The sequence below is a fragment of the Neolamprologus brichardi genome, chromosome 20 (genome assembly GCF_056152115.1).
Source record: "Neolamprologus brichardi isolate AB-2024 chromosome 20, ASM5615211v1, whole genome shotgun sequence".
NCBI lineage: Eukaryota > Metazoa > Chordata > Actinopteri > Cichliformes > Cichlidae > Neolamprologus > Neolamprologus brichardi.
In genome coordinates this window covers 703,216-715,393 of record NC_142123.1, presented here as the reverse complement: position 1 = coordinate 715,393, position 12,178 = coordinate 703,216, and the positions used below count along the sequence as shown (strand labels likewise).

Below are 12,178 nucleotides of genomic sequence, written 5' to 3'. Positions count from 1 at the left end.
GGATCAACAGGTTCATCAGGAATTTGATGGGGATATGGCAAACAGCACTACAGGCCAACTACCAAGGAGATGCTCTGTCCCCACTGCTGTTCTACAAAGGCCTGAACCCTCTCAGTGAGAAGACAAGACTCACTGACAAGATACAGATACCGACTAAGGAATGGAGCAATTGTCAGCCACCTCCTCTACATGCCAGGAGCGAACGAGACTTCACTGATCCACACCACTAAGTGTCAACAGAAATGACATCGGTATGTCGTTCAGGCTGGAGAAGTGTAGTCGGATGGTAACAAAGAGAGGGAAGGTAGTCAGAACTGAGGGGGTCGAGCTACCAGAAGGCAACGTTGCAGACATCGAGGACCGCTACAAGTACCTGGGAATCCCACAGGCAAATGGGAACCATGACAAGGCTGCTAGGAAAGCTGCAACCACCAAATACTGCAGAGAACAAGGCAACTCCTGAGAAGTCAGCTGAATGGGAAGAACAAGATCCAGGCAATCAACACCTACGCCCTGCTGGCAATCAGATATCCACTGCTATAATAAGCTGGTCAAAGGAGGAGACAGAAGAAAAAGAAAGCTCCTGACCATCCATGGAGGGTTTTACCCCAAATCCACCATCTTGAGACTGTATGATCAGAAAGAAGGAAGCCAAGGACTGTGAGTGTCAGAACCAGCGTCCAGGATGAGAAAAAATGGATAAACTGTCTTAAGTTAAATGTTTTGACTTTGTAAGCTCTGAGCACAAATGGACAAATTGGATAATGCAAAAATGACAATTTTATGCTACCACAAAACCACAAGTTTGCAAAAAACTGAAAGAATGAACATTTCTGTAGTGACTCTACTAGGGATGCACCGATACCGATACTGGTATCGGGTATCGGGGCCGATACTGTAAAATGTGTGTGTACTCAGACTCGTAAAAGTTAACCGATACCAACTTATTTCATTAATCAGAGGGTGGCTTGTCATTTCTGTTGTAGTTTTTTAGATTGGCCACTAGGGGGCCAATTATTATTTTATTTATTATTTATTTTATAATTTTTTATATTTTATTATTTATTTAATAATAATTATTTTGTTTGTTTGTGTACAATATGGACACTCTGCAATAATTTAAAAGTTTAATTTATTCGCAAACAGAAGTGTTTATTTATTATTCTGAAAGCTCGAGACAGTGCCAATAGTTCAGTGATATTTTATAAAATTACAATGTGGAGACTCTGCAATAATTTAACAGAAGTGCTTATTTTTCACTTGAAATTTTTTTGTGGTCATTTTTATTAAGATTTTATTTTTTATCGGCAGGGAATATAATAAAACCTGTCTTCCAATTCATTGCATTTGTGTGTGTGTGTGTGTGTGTGTGTGGTAGAAGTATCGTTTTTTGTACTCTGTATCGGCAAGTACTCAGATCCCAGAAGTATCGGTATCGTATCGGTTTGAAAAAATTGGTATTGTTGCATCCCTAGACTCCACATTCAGTAGTGCTGAAACTGTTAATTAGATAGAAGGGGCCTCTTGCTTTTTCTCTTTTACATGATCAACTCCATGTCTTAAAACTGTTAATTTTCCATGATTGTTTTTCATTTGCAAACAGTAGCATCAGCTTCTGAAGGATGATTATTCTCATTAGATAGGGTGAAAGAAGGCACAGACATACCCTCACGCACAGCAGACGGTAACAGCAAGAGGGTGATAATGGAGTGTATGTGTGTGTGTTCGTGTGTCATCACATGTTGTTGTTGTTGTTGAGTTTATAAGCGAAAAAGTGCATGTGTAAAACAGCGTGAACTGATGGAGTTGTTTGTTGTCATAGTGTCCAAAGAACCTCAGGCGGTCGTTACTTCTACGCTGAACCATTAAGGAAAATAGGCTCTTTTCACGAGATCGCCAAATGTGTGTGTGTGTGTGTTTGTGCGTTTCCTCAGGGGTTTAGTGTAGCCTAAGTGCTAAGGGTGCTTTTAAAGCTGGTCGTAAAGCTTTTTTCTGTATGAAGGGTTCTCCGCCTATTATTTTGACCCACTAATCAATTCACTTCTTTACTCAAGCTGTTCTATTTCTCTTCTCTACTCCTGCAGAGGCTGGTGGAGGCAGCAGAGGAAGCTCACCTTCAACACGAAGAGGATCCAGACCTACAGGTGTGTATCTCACAGTTCAACCAGCTAAATAATTCTGTCATTAATGATGAAAGTAATAAAGAAAAAGTATCCATTTGCATCATGTTTTATAAATAAGTGTTTACATTTGTTGTTTAGGTTTGTAATTTTTGTCTGCTATTATTATAGAGAAATACTACTTTTGGTAGTAATATTAATAACAGTAGCAAACCTTATTTCTACTCACAGCTTTGTGAATTGTGTAGTTAATGTCATGTAAAGAACAAAATATGATTTTTGCAGAGTTACAATTTATTTACATATTTTGTAAAATTAAAATCTATGCATTGTTTTAATACAACTTACAGCTTTTATCCCAACTATAATCCACATTATTATTCAACATCTTATTTACCATCTTTTGAGGGGGGTCCTGAGTCTTCTGGGCCCTCCAGTACCAGAGATGGGCAGTAATGTGTTACTTGTAATGCGTTACTGTAATCCGATTACTTTTTTCAAGTAATGAGTAAAGTAAGGGATTACTATTGAAAAAACGGTAATTAGATTACCGTTACTTTCCCGTAGGAACGCTGCGTTACTGCGTTACTAAAACCGTGATTTTTTTGCGAGAATGTCTCATGACAGTGACGTAAGCGAGTGCGACGTTCGTGACAACAGCTGTGTGCAGATCAACAATGGATCATATATCGAGTGCAGAGAGAGTATGAGCGTGCAGCGTTTAAAGCGTGGAAGTACTGACCTTACTTTGAGTTTGATTCCATAAAAAGTGACAAAAACATTAGTGTCCGTTGTGCGTGGGAAGAAAACTTCTTTTTACAGCGAAAAAACCCCTAAACTTCCAAACAAGCACCGAGTAGCTACGACGTAATGGGAAACTCACAGAGAAACTCGCGGATTCTTCCACTGACCGCTGCACACCTGCACCAGGGTAACCCTCCGCCTACCCCACTCCTGCTTTACAGGTGAAAATAGAGCAACAGGACCGCTAGTCTTTGACTTTATTTATTTTCTGCTGTGTTTTACTTGCATCTATTTGAAAGACTGAGTGTAAACACACAAAAATATTTTATTTTATGTGCTGGAATGTGCAGAAAATAAGTTTAAATGTTAAACTAATTTCTTCCAGTCAGAGAATGTTGCAGATAATTAAAGTTTTGCTTGATGCATAAAGTTAAAAGGTTAAAACTAATAAAACAAGTTTTAAAAAGAGACTTTTCCATTTGATTACATTTTGTATGATGATTATGCAGAAAAAGTAGAATTGGGCTGAAAGATATATCACTTTATCACCTATTCAGGTTGTAAATCGTGTTTTTAAAAAGTAACTAAGTAACTAAGTAATTAATTACTTTTGAAAATAAGTAATCAGTAAAGTACCTTTTTGGGGAAGTAATCAGTAATTAGTTACTGATTACTTTTTTCAAGTAACTTGACCAACACTGTCCAGTACATACCCAGATCACTTCACCTAAAAGGCATCCTAGTCAGATGCCCAAACCACTTCAACTGGCTCCTTTTAAAGTCAAGGAGTAGCAGTTTTACTCTGAGCCCCTCCTAAATGACCAAAGCACACATACCCTTTAGGGGATCCCCATTTCTGCCACTCCCTTCTATAATCTTTATTCTTTCGGTCACTACCAAGATCTTGTGACAACGAGGGATGGTAGGAATAGAGATTCATCAGACTAGTGTAGCATCCACGTCCCTGTCGAGCCTCTCGATCTTCTGCTTTACTCTTCCTTCACTTGTGAGCAGTAACTGAGATACATAACCGCTTCCACCTGGGGAAACAGCTCGTTCTGAAACCAGAGCAGGAGTGGGCACTGCACCCTTTTAATGCCTCAGATTTGCTAATTTGAATCCAAACCACTTGGCTGCAAACAGCCCCAGTACAAGCTGGAGGTCATGGCTTGATGAAACCAACAGAATCACATTGTCTGCCAAAAAACAGAGACGAAATTCAAAGAGCATCAAATCCTCCCCCTCCATGCTCTGCCCCCGGCTGCACTTAGAAAAACTATCCATAAAAATTACGAACAGAATCTGTGACAAACAGCAGCCCCTGTGGAGACCAGCAACCACTGCACCGCAGGGAGTTATTGTACACAATTTGCCTCATGCTTTTCCAAGGCATGCTGGGACGTGACAGGAGCAAGCAAAGGTAACACCTTTTCCACCCGACCACATCGACAGGTGGAATTTTCCTTCACTCCCAGGAGGATAATTGCGGCTCTAATGGGGGCTCGCAAAGTGCCCATATCAGCTGTAATGTTCATGTGTAGCATGACGAGGGCATTCCCCTGCTGTCTCAGGTAGATCCTGTGATGCTTTCAACATTCTGATAATACCCCTGAATAAGGCGCGGGGTAAGGGGAAACTCTGTGCAGTTTTACTGCAAACCCTTACTTTTAGTTGAACACATCTGGAGCCAGTAAAGGTGATGCAGCTGCACCTACAGATGTATAATAACTCAACATTTAATTGCATGGGGGAGGAAACACATCTAGTTTGTCAAATAGACATGTAAAGCAAGCAATAACAGTCATGCTTTTATACCTGGGTGTACTCTGTGGGAAACACCTTCTGAGTCTGAAACATAAATCATGAATTATTTATGGTGTTATATCTCTGTCATATTCCCACTCAAACATTCAACACTTTCTAAATGACTCCCTGGGAGTTCCATCCTCACTTCTGCAGACTTGAGCAAATGCATTCAGCTAATCATTTCTGTATATACACCCCCAAACCAAGCTTCTGCTCTCATGGTTCTGCCTCAAATCCATTTGAGCAGCTTTAATTTTTAGAGTGCAGCTTTGTGTGTGTGTGTGTGTGTGTGTGTGTGTGTGTGTGTGTGTGTGTGTGTGTGTGTGTGTGTGTGTGTGTAGCTGAATATGTGGCGGGGCGAGTTTGTTCAAGCATCGAGCACATCTCAGAAGTTTCTTGAAGTGGGAGGAGCAACAGCAGAAACTTGAGTTTTAAAGAGGAAATGTGAAACTAAGTCGACTTGGGAGTGTTTGCTGCAAAACTACTTATAAATTGCTTGGCAGCCGTGTTATGTGTGTTAGTGGCAGCGAGTATGTGTTTACTCCGTCAGGTTTTAAAGGTATTACAGTGAATATCCTGTGGTGCTCTGCTGTCATTGGTTATTAAGGAGGATCAGTTGCTAAATTTAACCACTGACTGATGTCCAGCTCTGCCCCGTCATTTCTTTTTTTCCACAAACTGAAATTTCCTTCCTTTGATCTGTAAAGGAAAATGACACCATTTAACACTCTGACTTTAGAACAATGCTCACACACAAGCGCACACATGCACTGACATACAGAAGACAAAAGAAATAAGAGAAACCGCTCCGTTTAACATGGTTTCTGGTTATAGTTCTGCATGTTTTTGTGGTCATGTGCATTTGTATTTATGGAGTACTGGTCTGTTTGCTATGCAGCTTAATATGCAATAACATGGTGTGGGATCACAGTGGTGCTTTATGCTGATAATTACTTGGAGGTGATGAGATGAGCATCCTTTTGTTTTAGCTTTAATGCTTTTTAGCTTCAGACGTTGATACTGGCTAATAAAAACAGTAAATTGAGCATTTTGCATTTTCTGATATACAGTTACAGATACCTTCTACTGCCACACCTCTGTAACGTATCTGGAGACAAAGAGAAGACAAAGGGAGAGAAAAGGAAGCTGGTGAGAGGGACAGAAGAAAGGAAATATAAACCTGTAATTTGACCTAACTAAAGAATATTGTTGCCCACTACGACTTCGTCTTGTCACTGATAGGAGCAAAGCAAAAATAGCATTAGTAGCACAACTGGAAATAGAGTACTCTACATTTTCCGTACTACGTTTTTTCAGATATTGCCTCAAACTGGCAGACGAAGGCTACAAACTGATACACAAACTGCAGTACAGCTCAAACAGGACACCGTGCAAACCGAGCTGACTGAGAAGTCTGTTGTATTTTGGAAGGAATATATTCAACAGCTGCAGACACCAAAACCTGGAAGACAAAAAATAAAAGAAAACACAGAGTCTGAAAAAGGTTTTCTAATTTCAACATGCAAAGAAAATATGTTGCTAACTGTGGTTTCTTCAGTAACAGCTCAGTTTCTTTTATACCTGCACAGCAAACTCAGTATCACTCGTGGTCAAGCTGTGCGTCACTTATAACTAATAATTCATTGATCACTAACAGCAGAGAATCAAAGACACATGTGATTAGCTTGTTTATTTTATAAAAGAAATGTTTAAATGCTGTTCAATCTGAGCGTCGTATCTTATTCATCTTTCTCCTCTTTTCATCATCACCCTGTTCTTACAGGAATCACTGAGATGACCTCAGTCCTAATATTTAGACAACTTTGTGTTGTCCTAACAAATATATTGGTACATTTTAAATTTCACAGACAAAGACAGACTTTGCATCGTGTGACGACCTCATACGTATAATAATCATCTTTATCGGGCTCATCGTGGTAGTGCTAGATCATTGTCTTTGCTCAGCATGCTTGTTAGCGTGTTTGGTTTATCTGATGGCTCATCTACGGGTAACTGGGCTAATATGTTACGTAATTAAATTAAATATTTCTTTTTATTGTAAATTGTGTTTAAATTGTCTGAGCAGTGAAATGATTAAGCTGAGGTGTGATCATGAAATGCAGAAGCCGTTTACCTGCATGTGAACATGCATGTGTATTATTGCAGCGCTGTACGTGTACACCTGTGTAGGTGTGCAGGGTTCATGTGTGCGCTGCTCTGATGGTGGCATTTCTAATAGCACGTTTTACTGCAGAACATGGTGAATAGATGGTAATTATTGCCAGCTGTGCTAAAAATACCACATCCTGTAGGGTGAAACCTCCTCCATCACTATTCTGAGTTTATTATAAAATGTTTGTGTGGTTTATTGCTATTGGATACATATTTGGCTGGCAGCGGTTTGATAGGAATTTCCTTATCTATCCTTTCCAGAGCTCTTCTGCTTCCATGTGAAATTGGCACGGTAATCTGCTGCGATTTTCCTCTCTCACTCTTTTACCCGCATTGCTCATGTACTGTAAATAGGAAAGCAGAGAGCAGCCGTGCACTCTCCAGCCAGCGAATCCTTCCTTGGAGGTTGGAAACAAACAGCCAATTGCTGAGCTCGATGTTGACTGAAAATGTGGCCCCAGTCAGGCGGGAGCAGTGAGAAAGAAATGCTTAATCTGTTTTTTGTTCTCACACTCCCGTGTCTGGGGTATTATCGTAGTGCAGAGAGGCAGCCACTTGCTTGTTGCTTAATAACATCAAAAATGTTTTGACCCGTGTCTCTGCCTGCTTCAGTGTCCTGTCACATGTAGGGCACTTTTTTTAAAATAGCTATTTAATCAAGACGAGGCTTTGAACACCCACTGTATATTACACAGTTACACACAACTGGTTGAGAGATGGGTAAACTACCCTGAGCCTGGTTCTGCTGGAGGTTTCTTCCTGTTAAAAGGGAGTTTTTCCTTCCCACTGTCGCTTACAGGGGATTGTTTGATTGTTGGTTTTGCACCTTATAGTATGAAGTGCCTCGAGACTCTTTATGAATAAACATGAATTGAATTGAAGTGAAACTTGCACACAAAGTAGTCTGAAGTACTTTGTTAACAGTGTCACAGAAAATGGTTCAACAAGGTTCCCCACAGAGACAGAAACAGTGCTGATTGTTGAGTGAGGCAGTGGAGGTTTTATCTCCTCAGCAACAGCACAGAGCATCGACACACGTGCCAGTTCGACACATGTTGCTTACAGCTAAACTTTGATAAAAGTGAAGCATGTGAGTTTGTATTTTTCATTAATATGCGTGAACGTGAGTTCGGTACCAAAACAGCATAATGTGAAACAACACTGTAGAATATGTTTAAGTGAGAATAAAGAAAAGACTCAGACTATTTGCAAGCATCGGACTGTTTTCTGCTAAATGCAGCTCAAGTATCAAACTTGGAAGCAAAGTCTTCACTGTTGTTCGTCGTGCTTTGTCTACCAATAAACTTAAGTCGTACCTACTGGTACATTTTTACATTCACTCACAAGCTAACGTTAAAACTAAGAAAACAAGTGGATTTAAATAAACAAACTTTGTTAATCACTTTTAAAAAACCAGCTGACTTTGTCCTATATTTCTACAAAAGGTCAGATAAACGCAGATCATTTCTATGTCACCTGACAAGGTGAGACAGAAACTCTCCATCTGTGAGAGATTTGTTGTGAGGTGTGTTTGTGCATTATGCCCCATGTGGCTTCTATAGACTTCCACACATGTGTGACTCCAAGTTGTGAGCACACAGTTTAAGCTGCGTGAAGTAGGATTTCAAGTAAGGTATATAAACTCTTACTCGGCCTTTTCCTCCAAGTTATTTACTCAATCTGCTGTCTTGTTTACCCCTGATTACTTATATCCATGCCCCCGGTTGTTTTCGACTCACATTTCCACACTCTGGGACTCTTCTTCCTTTCCAAACTGTGGCAAGAAGAGCAGGGAGGTGAGCGGGGAAAAGAGGAGAGTCAAGATTACATTTAAACGTGAGCACCAGAGGGTGGGGCATCATGGTCAATCCTCCCCAAATCACATGTTGTGTCTTTTTGTCTCGAGGCTGTTGATCCACTGTCTGACTCTCTGCAGGAAAAATATTAAAATCAACAAAAGCCTTCAGATACATGGCTCGTACTAAACTGCGTCGGTGCTCCTCTAGGAGGCAAATTAAACTTGTGTGTTTGCTTTTTAGTTTTTCTTTCATTGACAAGCAATAATTTGACCTGATCTTGATCTATAACTAAAAATGAATACAGGCTGATAGAAACGTACTCAACACAGTCTCCATTGTCTGGTGTGCAGCCAGTGTTAGAGAGACGGCCACTTTTTAATTCTAGAGACAAAATTATGTGCTTCTATTTGTAAGACATTCCTGCAAAAGTTGCACAAATCTTCAACATTGTGCAACTTTGTAAAATTTCCAGAGAAACACTGGAGCACATTTACTAAAATGCAGAAGCAAAAAATGCAGATGAGAGCCACCAAAGAGACAAAACAGCACTGGAGACACAAAATCATGCATTTCAAAATCACCTAAATCACCCTTCTTCCCCACTCTGATTGGCAGTTCGAACTTGACCATGTCTACATATCTAAATGCATTGAGCTGCCGTCTGATTGGTTCATTACAGAAGGTGTTTGCATTAATGAGCAATTGAACAGGTGTAGCTAACAAAGTGGTTGGTGAGCATTTGTTAAAAGGCTGATTTTCACTCAGCGATCAGTCTCGTGGTTCTATATGTTCAAAGGTCGAGCCAGAGAATTAAAGGCAGAAAGTGATTGTTTTGGTAAATCCACTCATCGTGTGATTATATCAAACTCAGTGCCATAATAATATTTTAATGTGAGGTGGTACATATTACACAATAAATGTATCCTTTTTGGCATTTTGAAAAAGGGAACTGAAAAGACTCCACTCTTTACCTTTTGCTAACCCTTTATTCATCCTCTCCCTCTTCGTCTGTCCCACACTGAGTGAGTGGGTGCTGATGCTACAATCTCTCAACGTGATGCAGCGCAGCGTTAAAGATCAGCTTGTTAACACCGTGATCTGGGACTGCATTAGCGCCACTGGGCTCTCCTTTACTGTACTGCTGGAATGGCATAATTGACGTACTCAACACAGACACCCACACTTGGACACACATAGATGCAGACACACACACACACACACACACACACACACATCATGCTTTGCCCTGGACTCCATTCAGACACCCACACTCGCTCTCGCACTATTGAAAATGTGCAGTTTTAATCAAAATTAAAGACATACTGTGAATATAAACGAGTTTGTTAGCAGATTAATTAGCTGTGTTATGTTTTTACTTTTTTTAAGCATTGTGTTTTCTGTACTTTGAACTGCTGTTGCCTCTGGTGACTTATCGTTCTCATTTCTGTTTTTCAGAACAATTAACACTTAACACATGCACAGCTCTAATTGTGTCTTTCAACTGAGTCGTCATTAAGTGTTGCTCTGTGTCTGCTAGGTAGCCACTTCTACAAGAAACCTTTGTTGTTAAAGTGTATATAGAGAGGTCACAATGTTTAAAATGTCATTTAAAAAGTAATAATTTTAAAGTAATCAGAAATAATCATAAAGCATACACAGAAACACTTCTCACTGTTTCAAATTTGAGCATTTTTGTTGCTTTTCTTCCATCTGAGCTGCAACCAGATGACACCTTAATTGACTCGACTCTTTAGTGACAAAGTGACAGACAAGCTGCTTACTACAGCTGCATCCACACTGAAAGAGATTATCTCATCACGCATCACCTATTAGCTGATTGCTGGTCGCTCGCAGATGTTGCACACTCTGGTTGCCTAGGTAACTCTTTAATATATTTATTACTAGGTCACATGTCATCCAAAACTATTCTCTGCTCTCATTGTCACTGGCTTCAATCGCTCACCTGGAACTGGAGGAAACTTTACACTCGGGAGCTGGACGCTTGCTGTTGTCAGTGATTATGTTGCTAATGGTGACTTGAAGTTACAAATTACAATTAACCTTAAAAGGTACCTGATTAACCACCGCTGGGGCAACACTGATTAAAAGCATCAAATCACTGCAACTTTATCCTGATACAGAGTTTGCTTAAAATAAATTGAGGAGATTTTCATGTGTGTGTAGTTGTAGTCTCAGTGATGGGCAGCAGATTTGAAAGCACGTTTCAGGAGGGAAAATGAGGCCAATAACTGGAATGGGCTAAGACATATCAATACGTCTGAGTGGATGACTGTAAAAAAAGAAAGATCCAATTTACTGATGCAACAGAACGGTAAGGAGGCAAGCATGAGACAAAATGTGCTTCAAATCCACAGTGAACTGTTTGTTGAGTGGGGTGTAAAGAGAAAGCAGCACTTCAGTCTTCAGAGACATGCTGCACTCTCTGGTTTCCACCTTCATGACGAGGGAGACGATCCCAGCAGTAACGCCTGCTAACATACAGTATGTCAAACGTTACATAAGAAGCACTTAAAGGCAGTTGAAGTGCAAATAGTGCTGAGTGTTATGGACTTAACCTTCACAGTCCCTGAGCTCAAACATATTTGAACATTTATGGCCACTCGGTAACTGAAAACGCCAACCATTCCTCATATCGCTATAACAACAGGATAACAACACCGTTATTCAGTTTTTATTCCAGTTCAAATAAGGCAAAGTTATTCTAAAACCCCAAATCTTTTTATTCGATTCGATTACTCAAGGCAAGTTTATTTATATAGCACAATTCAACAGCAGGGACATTCAAAGAGCTTTACAGAGACATTAAAAAACAAATAAAAAGCATGATTTAAAATGAAAAAACAAACAAACACAAACAAAAAACATTAGATAAAATCAGTAGTTAAAAGGTGCTTTATTCCAATATAGCTGAGAACAGGTGAGTCTTCAACCTGGACTTAAATAAACTGAGTGTTTCAGCTGATCTGAGGCTTTCTGGGAGTTTGTTCCAGATGTACGGAGAATAAAAGCTGAAGCTTTTCCGTGTCTGGTTCTGACTCTGAGAACTGATAAACTAAACTCACTAAAATAAAGAAACAACTTTGATGTGTTTATGTTTTAATCATAATAACAGTAATAATGCTAATTTGTATTTTACAACAGGTGGACTTTTAAAAAAAATCCCACCTGTTGTACAGGCAGGGAATGAACAGGCAGATGGGATATCAGTCTGTGACAACCTGGAAGTGCAACAGTTTCCCCACAGATAGAGCTGATGATGCTAGCCAAGTCACATAAATGCAGAAGGGAGCCAATGGGAGCTGAACACCAGGAAGAGACAGACGGTGGTGAGGAATGCACAACAAGCTAACAACAGGAAATAAGAAGCAGCCTGAGCAGGAACACAAAAGGGGAAAATTGAGTTGAGAGGCAGAAAAGCAAGTAAATGAGAGAGAAACGGTACAAAAGACACAGCGTGAACAGAGCGAAGACACAATGGAGCTTTAGCTTCAGCACGAGCAGTCACTTTAGCTTCTA

General features: G+C 40.0%; 1 protein-coding gene across 2 annotated transcripts in view; it reads left to right on the top strand.

Moving 5' to 3' along the window:
• cacna2d3a (calcium voltage-gated channel auxiliary subunit alpha2delta 3a) overlaps nucleotides 1-12,178 on the top strand; it is a 124,686-nt gene that overhangs the window by 41,357 nt on the left and 71,151 nt on the right. For both annotated transcript variants that reach the window (XM_087834356.1, XM_087834355.1), the window contains exon 4: nucleotides 2,085-2,144. In XM_087834356.1, coding sequence (XP_087690482.1) covers nucleotides 2,085-2,144 — 60 coding nt within the window. The remainder of the gene's footprint in view (nucleotides 1-2,084; nucleotides 2,145-12,178) is intronic.